This window comes from Atta colombica, unplaced genomic scaffold (assembly GCF_001594045.1).
Source record: "Atta colombica isolate Treedump-2 unplaced genomic scaffold, Acol1.0 scaffold321, whole genome shotgun sequence".
NCBI lineage: Eukaryota > Metazoa > Arthropoda > Insecta > Hymenoptera > Formicidae > Atta > Atta colombica.
The window spans coordinates 83,474-105,952 of record NW_017259428.1 but is presented as its reverse complement, the minus strand read 5'-3'; the positions used below and the strand labels follow the sequence as shown (position 1 = coordinate 105,952).

At 36.5% G+C, this 22,479-nt stretch overlaps 1 protein-coding gene across 1 annotated transcript in view; it reads right to left on the bottom strand.

Moving 5' to 3' along the window:
* Window positions 1–1,060: 1,060 nt before the first annotated feature.
* Window positions 1,061–22,479, bottom strand: part of LOC108690427 — a 35,747-nt gene continuing 14,328 nt past the window's right edge. Inside the window, exons 2-3 of the mRNA XM_018197714.1 lie at window positions 6,024–6,226; window positions 1,061–2,668 (exon numbers count right to left, since the gene is read on the bottom strand). Coding sequence (XP_018053203.1) covers window positions 1,124–2,668; window positions 6,024–6,226 — 1,748 coding nt within the window. The 3' untranslated portion in view covers window positions 1,061–1,123. The remainder of the gene's footprint in view (window positions 2,669–6,023; window positions 6,227–22,479) is intronic.

Below are 22,479 nucleotides of genomic sequence, written 5' to 3'. Positions count from 1 at the left end.
TTTTATGGAAATTGGCGGAATGTGATCAAAATTACATTCCGAAAACGTGATTATTTTAGATAGCAAAATCGTCCAACAGAGCACATCATCATCGCAGTGAAGAAATTCGAGGAATCGGTATAAGATATACAAAAATACCAATATGTGAACATCCAGTCCATCGCTGAGATTGAGCTGGTAATGTCAAAATGACATAAAAAATTTCATCAAGCGTATCAGAGTGCAAAAAGGGGGATGGTCATCCTGGTTCGGCTATCCTGTTCAAATAATTTTGTCATAATCTACTAAAGATATTTTGTCGAATGAAAAAGGATTCTGTCAAAAATTGTGTGTTTTATTTAAGAAAAACTTTGTATAACTCTTATTAAACTCTGCAGAAGTCATTTTAGGAAAAATCATAATGATGTTATTCGATACATTTTTTATTTTACAATGAATTTTTGACATCTCTCTCTCTCTCTCTCTCTCTCTCTCTCTCTCTTATTGTGATTTTTTATTATGATATTTATTATGATTTTTCTTAAAATAACTTTCTTGATGAACTTTCTTTTGATTTTATTACGATTTTGTGTTCTATTTGAGAGGGACTTTCGCAAACTTTGATGATTTTAATATTTATTGATTTATCAGTCACGCGATAGAAACGGAAATCAGTCATGATTTTTGGGTTTTTATGTTATTTACCACAGTTTGTTCGATTGGAAAATATTTTCTAAAAATATTTTACACTAGCTACAAAAACCGACATAATTTATGAAAATTTATGCTGAGAGGAAGATATAAGAAATAATTGAGTAATTACTCCGTCTTTTTGAGTTCGCTACTTCATTTTCAAGACGTGAATTTGAGGATATATTAATTCTTAACTCTCTAATAATAAGATGAGGTTGGACTAACTCTAATAATAAGATGTGACTTCTATTTTACAACGCACATTTTATATTGTTAATAGAAGAACAGATTTTGTATTATATTATTTAACTTCTTTTACACATTTTGTATATTATATTTAAAAAATAAACAAAATATCAAAATATATCCAATTCTACTTTCCCTCATATTGAAAATCTTATTAGAGAGTTAAGCTCTGAAATGTCCTGAAAGAACGATTCACTAGTTGCATTCACTTTAAATAATGTTTCTTTCTCACGGAAGTGCTGATGCATGGTGCCTCGTATTTCGAACTCGGATCTTTCCATGTGTTTTTCGCGGGTGGATCGCTAAATCTCGTTTTCGCAAGATTCATCGCTTTCTGGCAAGCGTCTTGCTCTAGATCGCCTTCAAAAAATCGACACATTTCTCTTACAGGTAGAGCCCTGGCGCCTCGGTTGAGATCATGAAGAGACCGGGCGCGTTGTTTGCCCTTGGGACTGGGCTTGCAAGATGTTCGACCAAGATCTTCCGTGCTTCTGGCCAGGCGACCGCCTAATCTCGAAAGAGATTCAAATAAAGTCAGCTTCTCCCGCACCGGCACGTATTTGTCTACCCTCTGACATCGCTCCAAAAGTTTGGCAACATCCTCTTCGCAAGGTGGTACCGTTAAGGCCGATGGAGAACTCGGGGATGCAATTGCCGGGCAATCCATGGATTTTTGGCAAGGCTGCGACAATTGACGGGGAATGGGAATTCTGGAAGACAGGAGAGCCAGCCGCTCTTTCCGTTCCCGAAGAGTTTCCACGTTAGCGATGGTGATACCGGTCATCAATTGCTGGACCTGCGGTAGCTGCGCCTTGTCACGAATGATTCTTCTCTCTCTGGCTCTACTTCTCCTTTCATTGATGTCCGGCCTGAGTATTCCAGGACTGTTGTTTCCACTTCTAGAACTATTATTGTTCCGTTTATCGTCCTCGTTTCGATAATTTTCCTCAGTAAACCTCACTGTGGAGATCTCGTTCGGTTTGAGCGGAGGTAATCGATCGATAATCGAATTCTCGTTTTGCTTTCGTATGTCGGTCGATGTAAGAAGTTCCTTTTTAAGCGAACGGGTCGGATGAGCATCATCGTTATCGTTGACAGAACAAATCCTACTTCTGGTTCTACCGTAGATCTTCGGCAAGTTGTTGTTGTTTTCCTCGGCTCTTGCTTTCCGCCTCGCATCCTCTTCAAGGACTCGTCGACTTCTCGCTTCGTTTTCGCGTCTGCGCGCCTCTTTGTATCTCTGTATCCTCTGTTCTCTTGTTTCTGGTTCCGGTAAAGGGACGCTGCGGGAGTCCACTGTATCGCTCGACCGGCATATGCCACCCCAAGGGAGACTGTCGTCGCTACCCTCGCTGCTTTCGCTGCAACCCCACGCTCTACTGACCGGTTGGTCCTTGTTGCTTATCACAGTGGGTATGCTTCGAAATTCTCCCAACAGGTCTTCGTCGCTCGAGTTACTACTGGACCAACCGCGTAATTCACTCCTTGCCCTCCTCCTGGAATCGTCAAGGATCGTCGTCGTGCACAACGCCATCTTCTCCGTCGGTGAATCGCTTGGCCAGCAACGTAATTCACTGCGAGATCGCCTTCTCGTCTCCGTCGGACTGTCTGGCAATGGAACCGGACCTCTCGGACAAATGGTCAATATCTCCAGGAAGTTCAAGCATCGTTGAGCGCGAAACGGCGTTTGTCGGACTAATTCGGCCGCAATCGCTCTGACCCAAGACCAATAGATCGGTTCCGTGTCAGCCTGAAAAAATAAATGATTGACATGCTCTATTTAAACAATTGTATAATTAAATATTTGAAATAATTAATAAGATAGTATTTTTTAAACATTGAAAAATAGTCAAATATAAGTAAAGAAGAGCCAAACTTAATATATGATCAAAACTAATTTGGCGCATAATAATATTTATAAATATGTAAATTTTAAATACATCTTTCAATTATTTAAATTGCACATTGATTATTAACAATCATTAACGAACTTAACAATCATTTAATTATGATTAAGTTCTATTCTTCTTAGCTAAACTTTTTGCATGATTTATCTTTCCCTTTTTCCTTTTCACATTGAAAAAAGAAGAAAAAAAGATGAACTGTGTGTGAGTGCAAGAAATTCAGCTAAAAAAGAACAAATCTATCTTATTATTTCAATTTTAATTTACGATTGATTTTCAAATCTGATTAATCGGCGTTTAATTTAAATAAATAAAAGTTGTATTTAAAATTTATATATATAAATAATATTAAACTAGATTTATAAATATTCATTATATTTGATTCTTCTTTTGTTATTTGATTTATTATTCATATAAATCTAAAGTAATAAATCTCTGTCATTTTAGCTTATCAATAAAAATTAAAATAAAATTGAAAATTATTCTTTTTAAATTATGTAAAAAATATATAGTTCAAAAATACGTTTTTTTAAAATAAATGTTGCAATTTTCTTAAAATATTTTAATATTATAAATCACATATTATAAATCACTATTGCTTATGTCATATAGTTATGATGCACAAAAAGATATATATGAAATTGTTTTAAAGAAAGCTTGGCTTTTGAAAAAGTTATATGGCAATTAAAATTAATATCAAGACAATTAAAAATTAAATTGACTGATAATTCCGATAACAAAGTTTTTATAGTAGTAAGTAGGTAAAGTGGTTTAACATTATAGGCGAGAATGTAGGACCAGCAAAACATTGCCGATGATTATGAACATTCGGATTTCATATTCTCATACGGTAGATCTGGATGCTGCGTGGAGTAGTCGAACGAGTCTGTCTACCCGCAGAATCGACCGTGACACACGATTTCGCTGACCAGCGCGGCGATTCGAAAGTCGCCGGTTCGCTCGAGTGCACGAACGATGGACTCCGACAACGTGGAATTTGCTCGTTAACCACCGGCGGCGTGTCGATCATTACCATCCTCGACGGGAACAAATCTCTCTGTCGCCTTGCTTGCCGAGGCCGGCCTTCGTACGTCAAGCGGCGCGTTCGACGACACTGGCCGATATCAGGCCTGTCTGGAAAAAAGCCGACAGGTTTGCCCGTTCGTTGTCTATCTCGAGGACAACATGGAAAACCTGCTTTCGATCGAAAACCATGACGCAGCATCGAGCTATGAACAAACGACAAGAGAAATACCGCGGCAAAATGGCACGAGAGTTCGGCCGTGTACTTGTATTCCTAGACAATGATGCTCATCGATCCGCAATTCTAATCGCGGCACACGATCATCAATGGGCGTTCGCGTAATCACTGCAATTACCTCAATTAGCATCGTTAAATCGACTCAGCGTGAAAACGTCGGAACGTCCTATTACAATATTGAAGGATTCGTCCGATTGACTGGCCATGCGCTGGTAGATAATCATCCTTGGAACGAGTCCAAGGAGGTGAGGAACTTCTCCTCGGATACGAGAGCGCGCGATGGTGGGATTCCTTGACAATGGCAGGTCATGGGAGAACGGTACAATAATCTCCCACGCATTTATCATAGCAAGCGAATCGGCAAACTGGGTATGTTGACCTTGCCTACTGGCCTTATTAAGATCTCGCGATTCGACGGGTGGGTAGTCTGTGTTACATCACAGAGCCGTCGTTCCTCCTCCGCCACCTGGACATCCGCGGCCTTCGCAAGGATACCTCATACATGTTGTTTAAGCTGGTGTTTCGAATGCATTATACTACAATCACGTGCCAAAGCGTCTTCGTTGAAGGTCGGTTGAACGAGCGCACGTCTCATCGGTTTAGATCGTCGCGTACGTAAGAGGGCTTCTAATTGGATTATTTCGTAAGTAGAGAGAAAAAAAAGCGAAGTGAAAATCCGATGCTACGCTAGGGCGAAACACGTATAAAACGAGACTCTTCGCACGATCTGAAAGTGGCCGGAGATCAACGGTGACTTCTATGCAAAAAGGAGAAATCTGCGTATGGATTTGAATTTTGGGTGATATTCTAAAGATCAGAGCTGTCGTAGATTCGCACGGTCTCGCTTGCTTGCTCGCTCGCTTGCTCACAGGAATTGTATAACGCGTTAGAAATCGAATGGCGACGCTAGCGGGTCCGTAATTAGAAGTTGCAGCGTTCAGCGAAACGGGAGCCGGCGTGGCTCGCCCGGCGCACGTGAAAGTGTTTACGGCTGAGGAAACGGATCGTGCCGGAGATAAAGGCCATTTACATGCAATTACATTGCATGGTACGGTCTCCGCACCAAAGGAATATTATTCCTTCTCTGGCCTCTCCTCCTGTCTTCGTCCGCGCTTCTGTCGTGCCTTACAGTCGCCGCCGACCGAGGAACGCGAGAATGGCCGATTCTGTCTTGTGGAACCATGCCAAATTGCGAACGCTTTCGGCTCTCACGAAAGCCTCTCTAGCTTGAAATACGCCGTTGCGCTGGTCAGGGATCAAGAGTAATCGGGAAATTCCTTTCCAATTGACTACAAATCGATTTCTCTTACGAAATCTTATGATTCGTGAAATTGGTAAATTGATGTTTGTCGATCTATAAAAGATAGAAAGAGAAATTGTGAAAAAGCTTTAATTAGCAGCAATAATAATTATCCAAAAGAGTGACTTTGAAAGAATCACTCAATGCTGATTCCAAAGAAAGCTGTCAAGTAGATTTATGTGTTTTGATACTTTGTACAAGATATTCGGCATCATTGTCCGATAAGTAATTATCGGATACGCTGAGGTATATTTGTTTTGAAACCGATTATGATAATAGCTAGAATGCTGGCTGAAACCGTATATTAGAACTCGAACAATATCCGAGATTAGTCGCCTCAGAATTTATGGATCTAGTTTTATTAAAATTCAAATATAGATTTCAATCGCTGCGTAATGGAAGAAATTTATTTTTCATCATTTGAAATGTTTTAATCGTTCTGTATTTCATATTGTTTTAATATTTATGATATTTCGTTATTAGAATATTCAGAAACTGTGCATTATGAATAATGAATACTAACGTTCCTATTTTGTTAATTTTTTTTTTCAAAAAATTGGATGAAACAAATTGATAAATTAATATCAATATAAAAGATAGAAAAAATTACGAAAAAGCTTTAATTAGTGATGATAATTACCCAAAAGGTGGCGAGCGAACGACTCTCTGAATCGCTCAAGGTAAAACCGAGAGCAAATGTGTGAGGTTGACAGAGGCTCGGTGGTGCCTGACGAAGATTTAATGCTCTCAATGGTAACCTCATCGGAGTACCTTCGACCCATAGCCAGCCCATCCTGATGGAAACTGTTCTTCTTTCGCTGAGATCTTCCACATATAGCTCGCCTGAAATCCAAATTGCAAAAACGCAAGGATCAATTCGCTATTCAGTAACAATTGAATCAATTAATTCGTAGTGATTAAATCTCGATGCCGTTTAGAAATTCTTCGACGATGAACTTTTAGTTTCATCGCGTTCAATAGCGTACGCCATAAATGGCAGTGGCGCTATTAATATTCGAGCCGTAGTTTCAATATTAAGTCAAAGGAGAATTGATGATTCACACATTTATATCGCGAATGCTCATAATGAGTAACGGAAGAAATTTCGCATTACGAACAATCGATTATAATTGCAATATGATTTTTCAGAAATATCTACACAAAGAGAGCGGTTTTAATGAAGTGACTAAAAATTTAGTCAGATATAGATCTGAAAATAATTTTGTTGAACTATTCAAATAATTATGGAAAACGCTCAAGCTGGTTGCTAGAATATTAAAACATCTCAGTATTGCTTAACATGTTTGAATTTCCTAAATAAGTATTTTGATGGTCCAACAAAATTATTTTCTGATCAGTATCTATCGAAATTTTTAGATATGCCAATAAGATCATTCTTTCTGTGTAAAAATTTAATCTAGAATCTAGGACAAGCGTGATGAACAATATTGGAAAGTTTTGAAATTCTCAAAACTTTTTACAATACTGTTCATGATGCTTAAATGTTCTACATTCTAACAACCAGATTGAGCATGTTATACATAATTATTTTAATAAGCCAACAAAATTATTTTCAGTTTTTATAGCTAATTAAATCTTTATATTAGGTGTGGGAAAAAGTTCGTGGCGTTTTTTAATGCCTAACGGGAAAAACGCCACAAACTTATTCCCACATCTAATATTTCAACAAAATCATTCTTTTTTTATAGAATAAGCGCAAAAGAAATAAAAACCGCTATATTTTATTGACGATAATTGTGTTTATCAATTTTACAAATATTTTCTTTAATTAATAATTATTAAAATATCGAAAGACTAAAATACAATCGACCGAATGCTTGGAATTCTTCTGATTAATAGTAATAAATAGCAATCAAAATCACGCGAGGCAAAATCGCATGTTCGCGCGAAATCGATTCTTACAATTTCTCAGCTCGCGATTTCACATTGTCCCGAATTAGCCGATAGCTTTCGACGTAATCGAGGCCCCGCGTCATTTCGTGCCAAACCGACAGATATTTCATTATCCGGTTCGGCGACTGCTCCGTAAAAGGAGTACGTCACGAACATTCGTTACGGTCATGATTTACGACATAAATTCATTTTCCACTTTAGTGTAAAAAGAAAGAAGAAAGAATTTGCGGGGGAAGATGATGATAAGGGCAACGAATCGAGAGATTGACGTCATCCGATCGAAAGACGTGGGCGATGAGCGTGGTATTATTGGTACCCTATGGTTATTTCTCGTTCATCTTGATTCCGACTAAACGATTATTGACCGAAAGCAGCGTTAAACACGCCTACGTTTCTCAACGTAGCACTCAAGCGACTATTTTCGCTAGAGTCTGGAATGGAAATAGATCCTGCTGCGACGTCTTCCTGCGGTGCGGTGGCTGAATACTTGTCACCCTCATCTAATCTCACAACGTCTGCGAAACATTCTGAACCCGCCGCCAGCTGTTGTAACAGCAATTTGCAACCTTCATTCGCAAATGAAAACATTTTCCTGCTCTCGTCGGCAATATTAAATTACGGAAAAATTACTCTTTCAACAATCCATTTATTCTGTATAAAAGTGTAATTTCTGAAATTAATGTTTTAATTAACTATTGTTGAATTTCTTGATGGATTTGATGGCGTCGAATAATCATACTAAGCCAAATATTTTCCAAAAGTTATCAACAATGTTTGAAAGACATTTATAAAGAAATTGAAAAAAAATACGCATTATCGGAAAAATACGATCGATAAGATGCCTGAAATTCTTCTGATTAATAGTATAAATAATGCTGTAAGATTCTTTACCTGCATTTTTTCTTCACGTGAATAAATGTCGTTGAACGTGACGACGAATAAAGTAACGACACACCCTTTGACTAAAAATATTTCTTTTCGTCAGGAAAATGACTCGCCCAAACAATCTCGTCGATTAACCCTTTGTTCCCTATCGAATATTAGGTAACTCTACTTATTTCGCTTTCTTGCGTTGTCGCCATTATTACGGCAGACAACAATGGAGAGTCTAATTAGTCTCAAACAACTTAAGGAAAATTAGTCTCAACAATTACCATAGGTACAAAAGAGTCGAATACATTTGTCGTAATAGTGTGCGTTCAGCTTAAAATTTGTACAATATTTGCACGACCTCGGTCATGATAATCTATAAGCTAGCAAAATTTCATAATGTTCTGCGTTCTGCATTGGACAGCTAGAAAACAACGTATATGAATCCCATATCTCTCGAATGCTGAATAAAATCTCGCGGGAAAGCGCTGTTTTCTTGGAACAAAATTTGCATCAAGATTATAATTATTCCATCAGTAAAATGATTTGATGATGTACGATAATATCGCAATTGCTAGAATCTGTACAGTGATGTACTTACCTAACTGGCAGGGTTATTTTCTCATTTTCTGATTACATCAATAAACGAGGAATAGGCCGAAACGATTTTCAAATTAATTTTGTAACATTTCGTATCAATTATACGATATTATATATATAGTGTAGACCATATTATAACTGCATTGCAATGTTCCAGCAATATTGTATAAATATCTCCTATTATTTCTCTACTATAAATTGCGAGAATTGTCTTCATAATTTTCATAAAAGGAGTTTAGTATCATAAGCATAAAATCTTATAATAATACTGCAAATGTTGCAGCAATTTTACTGTAAATTTGTACTACATAGGCAGATATTAAATCGCTTCTACAAAAATTATGAAAACAATTCGTGCGATTTATAATAAATAATCAGTAAGAGATATTCATGCTATTGTTACAGATCATATGTTATTTTCCATTATAATTTTTTTTTTATGAATTTTTAATTCCAATCGACTTTCACTTAGTCCGAGATTATCACTAAAAACTATAAAGATGAATGGAGTCAAATTATGTCTGATTTCGCGGATTGTATGAATGTTACAAATGATGTGATATTTTCTTTAACCGTATAATGATTTTCACGCCAGTCATAGTGAGTCACCATAAATTCATGGTCATTCTATTTGTCTATGCCGACAAAGCTCTCTATGCGTGAGATTTTTCCACGAACGCGTTACAAAGTACTGACTCATCAGCAACTCCTCTGCAAAGTAGACGCTTCAATTTTTTTTTAAAAGCAGCCAAGCGTATCGATTGCGCCAACAATTATTATCATTTGAAAATGTTAATTACTCTAATTGCGGAAGAGGTCATAAAGTTTCTACTAAAACTCGTACGATGCTCTATAATCGAAACGAGGTTTCGAAAGATACATCGTTAATTCATCTCGAAAATTTTATAATATGCGAATGTTTGAAGAACAACAATCAACAAACAACAGATGTTTCATCAGTTTACAGTGTCGGAACATCTGTTTAGGTTTCCTCTCTATAAACCTTTGGTTTTCTGGTCGAAAAAGTACATTCTTGGAAAGCTGTTGAGCCGAACACCCTTGAGAGTCGAAGACTCTCCGAAAGAAGATAGTCCGATGTCTGCTCTCACGGTCCATTAAGCTCCAGAAAGTGAGCGTGTTGCCTTCATACGTGTGAATGAGCCATAAATAAAGCGGTCGTTTCTAAACCCGCATCTTTGCTCTGAAAGCTTCTCGGACAAACGTATCGAGCTATTACTTAGGACATGCCGCGAAAGTCTTTGCATTAAATTTAAAGCCATCGCGCCGGTTTAATTTCTTCGCTAACGAGAAATATACCGCTTCAACGATTTCTCCTACATTCATTTATTATCAATGTACTGTAAAATAGGAACAAGAGTTACGGTTTCTAACAAGTGACGTAAGGAAATATATATATGGAAGTACACTTTATTGTACTTTATGGGAATATCTATGGCAAAACGCAACAAGTAGACGAAACTAATTTGGACCGCATTTCTCATGCGTGCATGAGCTCTTATCTTGGTGTTATGAGCAGAAAAAAAGGAAAGTCGAGCGACACTCTGCCGTGCAATTGTTGAAGAACAATGACGCGTCGTACTGTATTGCAACTCTCTCTTTCCGTAGAAAAGCAACGTGCCTGGGTAAATACTGAAGAAATATGCGACTACCTGTATGCATAACTTTCGCAGATTAACCCTAGCATTACTACAATCAAGCGTTTTGTTCCTGAAAAATATTGTACACGAGAAAATACTATAGAATATTCGCACAGATAGAATGATTTTACAGAAATACTTAAAAATTTAGATAAACATTGAAAGATGTGAAAATAATTTTATTACACCACATCAAAATAATTACATTTAAGAATCTCAAAAGTGTTGACATTCTAGCAACTAATTTGAATGTCGTATATAGGAATAGAACGGGGCTTTTTCATCCATTTCTCACAATAATGTTTATGTTTCTGAACAGCACATGTTGATTATTTGTGCTGTGTTCTCAAGGAATAATTATGATTATATAATGTAACTATGTACGTCACTGAAAAGAGATATTGTTTGCCATCATGAATTTTTGTATTATTTTAAAATTGAAACTGATGGAATAGCCTGCTCTAACCCTTATTATTGAGCTAACAAAATTATTTCAGATCTAATACTTAGCTAAATTTTTAGATATCTAAGCAAAACTGTTTTTTTCCACTAAACACAAACTAATTATAATATTACATCAATATTATAATTTTCCATTCAATAATATAGATGTAATATAATGCATGTTGTACATAACAGTTATATTGTTGAGTAAAAAATTATAACATTGATGTAATGTTACTGTTTGTGTCCGATGAGATATGTATTTACGGATTTTCGTATACAATATACATAAAGATTAAATATTTCTTTTGATTTTTATATCAACATTTTTAATTTTTTCTAAATTTTAGCAGCTTTCCAAAATTATAAACAATTTACCATCATTTATCGAGTAAGTTACATCATATTGAGTCACTTTCATCTCTAGGTTCAGAAGAATAAAATTTATTTATTGTTTTATATACAATAATTTAAAAAATCTAATTATTTAAATAAACTATAACTATAAAAATAAAATCTTAATAAAAAATAGTAAATAAATGTATGTATAATAAAAATATTAATAAAAAAATCTGCAATTATTATGAAACATTGTTACGGAATTTGATTATATTTTGATTATACGATAAAATAATAGCCTTTTGGCTAGATGTTCATTTATTAAATATACGCGTATGTTTTCCACATTTTTTTTTATACGTGAGTACAATAGTATCGCCAGTCACTACTATGCCGAAAAGTTTCGGTTTAGTCGTCCTATGAATACATATAAGGATGGAGAACGCTCATGCACAGTCGAGCGGTAGCAACTTTAATGCACGTCGCTGCACGTTCCATTCCGCCCCTTGCGGTTGGCCCACGTCGCGTAAAACTCAGGAAGCCGTTTGTTCCTTTAGATTCTAAGATAGGATAAGGAATGTCGTTCCATCTACCGGGTGAACTTTTCGAATCATTAAATCCGTTGAATCAACCGATTAATCACCGGTTACGCTAATTTCTCAACAAAGAGTATAGAAGGGATGTATAAGTATATACTGATAAAAACTACGACTAGCAAAAAACTGTAAAGCCGGCTATTTCAGGAGGCAGGAGAATCCTATAGTGATCCTAGGTTCACTGGTGGAAAGGCTCCGAGGGAAAATGCAAGGACTTAAGCTTTCTTCCGCACTTCCTTTTTGTCAGCCACTTTTTTCCGTTGCGCTCGGTCAATACGGGAGATCCTGTTCAACAGTTATTCATTTTTCACCTCATTCCTTCACGCTCCTCTGCCTCCTGTCAGTCCTGGCATGTCATCACGACCAAACAGGACCCCGCCTTTTTTTTTTCTTCGCGGCCGGTTGCGTCCTCGGAAGCACCATGAATTATTTATTCGCGAGGTTCATTGGGAGGAACACCTTCGAATTCCGGTGAATGTCCTCGATTTTCCACGCAGCCTGACCGCCCTTCACCCTTTTATCCTTTCCTTGCGTGCGTTGCAAGGACGAAGATTAGAATTTCATGGCTGCTAGTGATGAACGGAGAACAAACCCTGGAGGAAATCGGCAGTGCGCTTTCTCCGTAAATCCCGCATAATGAGATTTGCAAACGCATAAAGGAAGAAATATTGCGAAATCAGATTATGCGTCTGATGAGAGCAATCGTGTTTTCCACTAGGTTAAATAAGACACGGTATTTCTAGTGGGATTAAAATTTCACGTTTTAATATATGCTCGTTATTAATCTAAAATTTTATAATAAAATCTTCGCAAACTGTTACAGTAAAACTACATTGTACAAAAAAAGATAAATTAATCTCTCTTATAGTTGTGATGAATTTTTCTATCCTACATTATTTACTAATTTTATATCATACATAATTTACAACGTAACGAAATTTAGAACTCACTAGTTTAACTTCGTTAATAATTCGGGATTAAAACGCTTGCGATGGTAATCGTGTCAAGCATCCCTATTACTATTTTCCAAGATGGAAAGAAGTGCATTCGCGACGTAGCGCTTGGTGAAACACGACGTGAAAGTGACAATCCCGCAATGCGCAACCAGCGTCGACCGAGACAGAGCGAGCGGTGGACCAGGGCGGCTTGTCGCGCGGCTTCCAATCTCGTGAGGGATCAGGAAAGCCGATGGTGATGGCGAGCTGCGGCATGTCGTGCAAAGCATGGGCCCATTGCGGCGTAGCCAGGAACTACGGCGGAAAAACGGCCACCGTTACCATACCGCTCCATGCTACCGGAATTCGTATACGGCCTCGTGTAACTGTTGCGATGGTGCCGAGCATCGCCAGCAGAGTGTGGTATGTCAGTCAGTGCGCGGCCAGTGGCGTAGAACACTCGCTCGCCTTGCCAAATGCACCTGCCTGCGAGTGCTTTCCAGTCGGATGCCCGCCACATGGCGACTCAGCAGAGTTTATCCTGTTTCGATTGATTCATGGCGCCTCCATGTAAATACTGTGTTTCCAGAATTCGCAATTGCATGCGAATTCTGGAACGCTCTTTTCTTTACATAAGAGAGAATATACAGAAAGATTTTTTTGCTGAAATATGTAAAAATTTAATTAAATAGAGATCTAAAAATAATTTTTTGAATTATTAGTATATATTATGTAGAACACTCAAACTGGGTCGCCTATAATGAAGTGTCAATTTTTTTCGCAGAATTAATCTCTGCTTGAGTTTTTCTACATAATTATTTTGATGGACCAACAGAATCATTTTCAGATCCGTATTAAGTATTTAGATATTTCAGCATCATTCTTTTCGTGTACGAAGTACTTTCTAAAAATTTAATTAGATATATTGTACTTAAAAATAATTTTGTTGGATTATTAAAATAATTATGTATTCAAGCATGAGTAATATTGTAATAATTTTAACGCCTAACATACAAAATGTTCAATAAAATTCCTTTCAGATCTGTATCTAATTAAACTTTTAGATACTTTAGCAAATTGTTTTTTTCATATACAAATATTCAATTATAACAGAATGAGACCTAATTGTTATATTCAGAAAATAAATCTGCTTATTAAAAATATATTATTTAATTTAATAATAAATTCGGAGCAAGTAAATTTTGCTACGTTGTAAGTGTATTCATAAAAATAATAATAAACCGCTTTTTTATGAATACATACAGGGTGGGCCATTTAAAATTTGGAATTTAATTTGGAATTTCTAAAAAAAAACGCACGAATATTTTTCAAAGTTTATGGCTTTATTGGAAAGGTACATTGCCATTAAATATGAAATACAATTTCATTCAAATGACTTCCACGGCTGGCTGCACAATACCCATTCTATCAACCCAATTTTTCAGTACATTTTTCACTGTATGGGCGCGTATTTCATCGATGACAACTTTGATTTCATGTTTTAATTCTTGAATCGTTTCTGGTTGATTAGCGTAACACTCATCCTTGACGGTTCCCCATAAAAAATAATCCAGCGGAGTCAAATCGCAGCTGCGAGGCGGCCAATTGACATCAGCATTTCGGCTGATTATGCGATTTTCAAAGACAGTGCGCAAAAGATCGATTGTAGCGTTGGCTGTGTGGCAAGGTGCGCCGTCCTATTGAAACCAAATGTCGTCTATGTCCTCCTCTTCAAATTTGGGAAGCAAGAATTCGTTTAGCATGGCGCGGTAGCGCTCGCCATTGATACTGACGGCAGCTCCTTGCTCATTTTCGAAGAAAAATGGCCCAATGATGCCGCCGGACCAAAAACCACATCAAACTCATTCACTCGTTGTGGATGCATCGGCTTCTCCATGACGACATGCGGATTCTCTGACCCTCAAATTCTGCTTGTTCATATAGCCACCGAGGTGAAAATGAGCTTCATCAGAAAAGATGATTTTTCGGTAAAAATGCTCATCTTCAACCAAGCGTTGTTCAACCCATTAGGCGAACCGAAAACGCATCGGATGGTCATGCAGCTTCAATTCTTGCACTAATTGAACTTTATACAGCTTCATACCGAAGTCTTTATTCAAAATTCTTCTTAAAGAAGTGCGTGAAATGTATCAAGTTTTGAGAACGATAGCGAGTTGATGTTGATGTTGTTCAAGCACACTCTGAGCAACAGCAGGTTGATCTTACTGAACGAGCACGTGAACGAGTTGCTTTATCTAATAAGGATCCAGTTTGCCGAATTCGCTTCACAAATTGATCCACAAACTGCGTTGAAGGCATTTCTTTTCTATCAAATTTTTCACGTAAATTTCTTACAGTTTAGGTTGAAAACTCATCACTTTGGAATAAGTTTTCAATATTTCCTAATTTTGTTCAAGCGTATAGCGACTCATTTCGCATTTGACATTTCGTAAATGTCAAACAAAAAACTAAATTTCTGATACGTCATAAATGTTATTACGCTTTTCAAACTCAAAATAACCGGTAGTTGAAATTCCTAGATGGCCCACTCTGTATAATATATGATTTAATAAATATTTCAGCAAATAAATATGTTTGTATCTTTTTTCTCTCCTACCAGGAGGATTAAATTAAAAATTCTGTGACAAAATGTCATAAAGCACGAGACAGTGTGTATGAATGCCGCGAATATGCAGAAGTGGCTCACATTGTCTCGTCTAGCGAAACAAACGGTTCGTTAGCAATAATTACAAGGCGAACCCGTTAGCGACGCGTAGGAAGGAGTGTTTATTTTTTTCAGGAACGTATTCGCGTAAATCGTGTATGTCCGCATCACGTTGAAATTCCGAATGATCGTCATTGCTGTTTCGCGATGTGCGTAATTTTGTCTCGCCAATCGCAGTCCTTCGCAATTTTATTTTACAGTCGTATTTAATTACTCACAGTCGTGATCGCTGAACTCCTAACCGTGTTATTCCGCTTGTTGTTTCAGCAAACTACATTGACTGTATATATAAAGCAGCCTCAATTAATTGCATTTTCTTGGAAAAGGTGATTATAAAAGCCATAGAAAAATTAACAAAATATTAAAATTGATATAGAAATAAATATTATTTTTTAATAAAACTTTTTAAATTTATTTTTTAATTTATTTTTCGTTAAATATAGAACGTTAAGATAATTTATAGGCGTTTTATTGATTTATGGTTATATCTTCTCAAAACCTCTTCTTCTTTAAGAATTCAATTTCCTCCTTATGTTCTATTCCAATATGCTTGTTCCAGAAAAATTTTTTATCAAAGTGCATCGACGATAAGCACTGCGACAAGCGACAAGTTTTGGCCTGTGAAAATAAATAATTCAAAGGGAGGGTGGGGAGGTTAGCACGGCGCGAACTGGCCAAGAGCACACGGAACACGCATCCCCTTCCTCGAGGCCATCGATCTTCTCATGTAAATCAAGCATTCGTCTTCGTGCGAGTCATTTATTATTATCTCACTCTTTACATTGCTCTCTTCGCCCTCCTCCTCTCTCTACTCTTCCTGCCTTTTTTTCACTCCAGTCTTTGCATCCCCCTCGCGATGTGTCGGACAATGCGGCACCGCGCCCATAAGCTTTTTGTGTGCATTTTGAACGCGCGCACAGGCATGACTTTGCGGCCTTTCTTCGTGAGACACCTTGCACGAAGATCCATTCCCTCGGTAGTATCCCGTTTTAGCCGCCGCGGTCTTTTACGTGCCTTTACCACCCGTCGCGTAGTCCGGTCGAGATTTTAAATCCTCTACAATACAAATAAACAGATGAAAGTTTCGCGTAATCTTTCTCTCGTTCACATATTTTAATTTCGCAATTCGGTAATTCACACCTTGAAGGAGACTACAGCACGGAAGCTTGCAGCGACATCCCTTACAGAAATCTAATATTGCGGCCAATAATAGTAAAAAAATTACATTAAAAGACAATAATTAATTTATTTATTTTAACTATTAAAACTGTTGTTTAGTTCTATTGTTTAAACAATAAGATTAATTAATTAATTTTTTAGAAAATAAATAATTAATTAAAATTACTGTAATTTTTCAATAATAAATTTTTGATTGGTATTAAATTATAGTCAATATTAAATTTAAAGATTATGTTTACAATATTACTGCAACATTGCTGGAACATTGTAATGTTGTTTTAACATTGTTGGAACAATCTGTGCTGTATGGGAACATGATGAGCCTTTCGACATGACAAGCCTCTTTCACGTACAGCTTTAGACGCATTTCTCGGCGATATACATGTATGTTGGAAATTTCTCAAACAGGATACAAAACTTTACCATGTTGGTTGTTGGACGACAAAGGCTATTGTCAATCTCCAAGCATTGCCGCACAATGGCAGCTGAGAGAAATAGTTGTTCGATGTCAATGACTGGTAACGAAAGAAGTTACATCAAACAACGTCGTTATGTGCGCATCAACATGAAAATACATTGACATGAAAAATCATTAGGAGCGTCTCGTTCTGCCGACAAAACATTGTATCATATCATATCTTGCTTTCAATTTATAACTTCATCATCTTTATTTTAGTCTTGTGTTATCTTTAGTGTTTCTCCCATTAATCTACATGGTCAGAGATTTCTCTTGCTCGCCACGCGCGACATCGTCGTTTCCTCTTCTTTTTTTTATCGCTTCTAGTTCATGTGTTATATTGATAAGGCAAAAACATCGAGGAAGAAAGCGGAGTGAGAGTTGGCGAGCGAGAGGGGTGTGAGATGAAGGAATAGCAGGGGAGAGCAAGTAGGAGAGCAACGGACATGTGAAAACAGAAGAAGCATTCATTTATGACACGTGTTTTCTTGGTGGCTTCTTCACTCTCGTCTCTCTCGGATGGGCGTTTCTCAAGACGGCGTGAAGCTGCTTAATTAAACGCGAAATTTCTCCGCAAACGAACCGGGAAGTCGCCATATAATAAAATTTCCATCGTAGAAAAGCCGGGCGAAGATGCGCTTTCGGCCGGCGAAAGCTACTTTCAGAATTTCGCGTACCCAAATATTTTTTTGATAAACCGCTTAAAAAAGAATTTCATACACAATAAAAAATATTTTGTGTTAAAACTGGTACACTCAAGTATTTGTTAAAATTTTGTGTTGAATTCTTAACGTCTAAACGTTAATTTAACACGACATAATTGTTATATGAATACTTTATATTAGATTGATATTCAACATTTCTTGTCAAAATAACACAATTTTTAAATAAATGAACGAATAACATAAAAATAATATTATATTTTATAACATATGTAAATTCTAAAATAAATAAATAAAATTTGTGTTACTTTTTATTGTTAATTAAAAAAAAACAATTTGTTTAGAAATCAGTATTATATTTTTTGTGTTAATTTTTTACATGATATTTGTGTTATTTTCTAACATGTTAATCATGTGTGAAATTAACATAGAAAAGTGAGTTTGAGACATGTGAAATATGTTAAATTTAACACAAATTTTCTAACTGTATGAGAGAATAGCAAGCTGTAAAAAAATATAAACAAAAAATTAATAAAATTATGATAAGTGAATCAATAAATGACCTTAATTTTGTTTTCAAAAATTAAAATGATGTATATTAAAATTATTTATCAATTTATTCACGCAATTAATAATACATAATATCAGCTATAAGAGATTCTGTAATGAACAACTGTTATAAAATTGCAATTAATTAAATACTATTTTCGAGATTCTATACCATAATAAATACTTTTGATAAAGGCTTGATGATGAATCGCGGCAATCCTCGAATTACTTCCTCGCTGGGTACCAGTCGAACGTGTCGAGGATTTGAAACATGATGACGCGACGAAACATGAACAGGGAGAGGATATGATTGAAAGAGGAACAACAGGGAAAGGACATCCTGTGTTAGCGAATCCATTGTGCAAATTGTAGGTAGAAGGAAAAAACGCGTGTATTTTTTCGCAAGCCTTAGCAGTTTGTTAACCTTCAAGTAGATAAGCGAGTGCTCAGAACAAATTAATTTCCAAATAAATTTTATTTTATAGTTATATTTTTTATAATATTTGTAAAAATAAATTTACATTATTTGTATTCTTATAAGACAGAGCAATGTAAAAATAATGAACTTTAACGCTACTGGGTAATTCTTTTTATTTTTATTTTTCAAAACAAGAGTTTTAAGATAATTCTGTAGTAGTGTAGAATACTGTATAATCATCTATCTTACTTAAAGAATCCGATCCAAAATGATTTGACAATAAGATTAAATTAGGTGATTTAGCAAATTGGTTATAGGATTTTGAGGATTGGCAAGAAAACCGAAAAAAGGTGCCAAGGTCTTCAACGATCTTCTGATATCATTTATCCTGATGATTGATGATCATGATCACAAAGAAACTTTCAAAATTCCCTAAATGGTACGACAAAAGATGATGTATTGGGACAAATAATTCCGTTGTTCCTAAGAATTATCACCATCACAAATTCTGGAATGAGCATATTTGCGAAATATTCGACCTGAGAATCGTTCGATTACAGTTAAGTTTAACTTTGCATTCATTTTTTATGATTATTATCAAAAACAAAATTTAAATAAAAAATTAAAGTTATTTTATTTTCAATTTGCACTTTTTTTAATATTATAAATTGAGATGCTTATTTTTTTAATGCAAATTATTGTATTATTGTAAATAAAGAAATATAATTTCTGTCTGCTATAATGTCTATTTTTTAAAAAAGAGAAATTAATATTAATAAATTGATATTCAAAATTAATAGAAATTTTAATAATCAACAAGGTCTTTCGTTTTTTCTTTCACAAGTATTATTTGATAAAAATTATCGTTATATATTCCTGCAGACTTTCTGCTTAGCACAGAAAGGAGACTTTTCGAATCTTACACTTCAGCAATTCACTTGAAGTGACTACTTATGACCAAATTCGAACCGGTAAGACTTTTCTTTCGCCGACCGATCGATCGTGCGACCAAGTCGATTCGCCTTTTTCTTCGCGAGCACAAAACGAGTGCATTATGCTTGGCGAAACAATGTCATAAGGCTCCTGTGGCGCTCTCACGTGCGGCAGGACAGCTGGCTAAGAGCTTGAGAGGCCTTCTGCGACAAGTGCTATGATCGGCAGTCGATTGTTCTCGAGGCGATCAATACAGCCGCATATTGGAGACGCTGAGTTCGGTTCAATGATTCGAAAATGTCACTGGGTTGCAGTAACTTTGCCGCGATTGCATTGTGGAAATTAATATACGGTTTCTCGAAGCCAATATTTTTTAATAATAATTTTAATAGAAAAGCGTATTATAAGTATTATAAATATTATAAGTACTATAAATAGGACTCGTCCTCGAAGGAAACTTTGAACTATTAAATATATCATAGAGAATGTCATATATGCGGGTTAAATTTAATATCCCTTTTGGAGAATTTATTGAGTAATCTTTTGACAATCTCACGTAAATGCTCTTCGCGCTTGAAAAGCTGGATATTATGCTATACGCAATTAGTCTTTTCCAACCTTTATTCTATTTTTAGCGCAAAAAGCTTATTCATGTGATAATTACGGCTTGATTTGCAATGACAAATTAGTTCGATACGAATTTGTTCAAACGCGTTACGTGCAAATTTGAGCGGGGTCGCTTAAGCAACACAGTTAGTCCGGGACACAGTTACTCCGTTAATTAAGGAAGTAGCACTTTATTGTTCCTTTGCTCGCATCATTTATATGTGCCGAAGTATATGTAAATGAAAACACGTGGAGGTTGTTTGTTTTCATTCTCCTGATTCAATATTGCCTTGATTTTATTTACGAGTAAAAATGTTTGATCATTGAAAAAAACTTTGTGAGGTGTGATAAAAGAAGGAATTCTGTTCAATATGTTATATGTTAAATACATCTTTAACGTTAATAAATAATTACAAATCTGGATAGATTTTCTGTATCACTGTTTAAAAATCCATAATTTATTTAAAATATATAATTGAATGATTTAAAATATATGACTCGATATATAATATATATTTTTAAGATTTTTCAACAGCCTTCGTTATTTCCACGAAAAGAATATACCAAATCTATATCTAGTAATAAATTGTTAGATACTTTCCTGAAGTATTAAAAAATTTATCTAGATATAGATCTAAAAATAATGTTGAATCAAAAATTATGTAGAATGCTGAAACTGGTTACTAGAATGTCAAAGCTCTTTACGGCATTGCTCATCATGCTTGGATTTTCTACATAATTATTTTGATGGTCTAGCAAAATTATTTTCAGATCTATATTTATCTTTTCTAGATACAACGAAATTGTCCCTTCTGTGTTATATTGTAACTCTTTGAAGGAATCAACATTAAGAATCTTATTTTAATCTTATTTCCCTTTCATCTGTAATTGAAAGAATTATAGCTTGGAACGTCATACAGATTATCCTATTACACAATAATCAAGGAATCATTTCGAGATTACAATGGGAGTTGCAGGGATGCATTCTCGATGAGAATGCGTCCCACACAATCGTCCTTAATGATTGATGTAAATACTCTCCTGTATGTCTTTTAGCATAATTATGCTGATACTTTGTCGATAATTTGTCAGGTATATCATCGCTGGGAAGAGAACAGAGCGTGGCGATGCATACATTACGCCAATGAAGAAGCCCCGTTTGCTAAGCCTTTCGACACGGTCATTTTCCGACCGGTAAATTTCCATACAAACTGCTTGAGGTCATTTCTGCTCAGCGCTCGCGCACTCTTGCGAGGGATACAAAATAAATTGACTTTCACAACTCGTAGCCCTTTTATAAATTAGGTGTGTCGCCTGCGATTACGGTTCTTTCAATGTTCCGTCATAAAAAGGGAGCGTTTGTATCTTTCTGCCTAACTCTAAGCATCAGAGATGCCAGAGAATATTGTCTCAATATTACAGAGAGTTTTACGATACATCCTGATCTAACATACTTCCTTTACGTGCGTCTGCAAGGGAACGGCACTCGCTTTCCCATAGCTAAGAAAGATCGGGAGGTGTTTGTCCGGATAAATCAATTTTCCGCGATATGAAAAGCTGGTAACTGGCAACTGGTCGCGATTGCGCCGCCTCATCTCGAACCGAGACCCTCTTTCGAGCCTACCCTCGGGGCATCTCATCCGAGGACTCTGGAGCCCTCGAAAAAAGACGGATCCTCCTCGTAGTGTCGAGGTGTCGCGCGTGAGAAAGGGGTGCGAAAGCTCGTCTTGTCTCTGTAGCTGCCGCTGCACGCTATGGTGCCTCCGAGGCCCTTTTGTCAGTGATTATGGTTTTCTGTCGCCTGTAAGGCTCCTTCTCTGCAAGTATAGGAAGGAAGGAAAGAAGGCGCGCACACACGGGAGGCATGGCGAAATGCGACGCAGACGCAAGCCTATAGAAACCTGATTCCGTTTTTCCATCCCCTCCTTCACTCCAGATTCTTCGTACGCAAGAGAGTCCGTTCTCTCCCTCTCTTGGTACTCGTTCATTCTCTCATCCTCCGATTCCGATGTCGCAGTTTTTCTGTCTCTCCTTTCCCGGCCGCGTGACAACGACCCGGAGCTAAGTAAACATCATCGTTGGACTCTAATGGAAATCGAATCGAGCCCATGACACAACACAACGCAAGTTTCCGCAGTGCGCGTGAATGTGCGCTAAACGGCGCCATCGTGGAAGACCGGTTCCACGTTTAGTCTGTGAACCCTTTCCTTT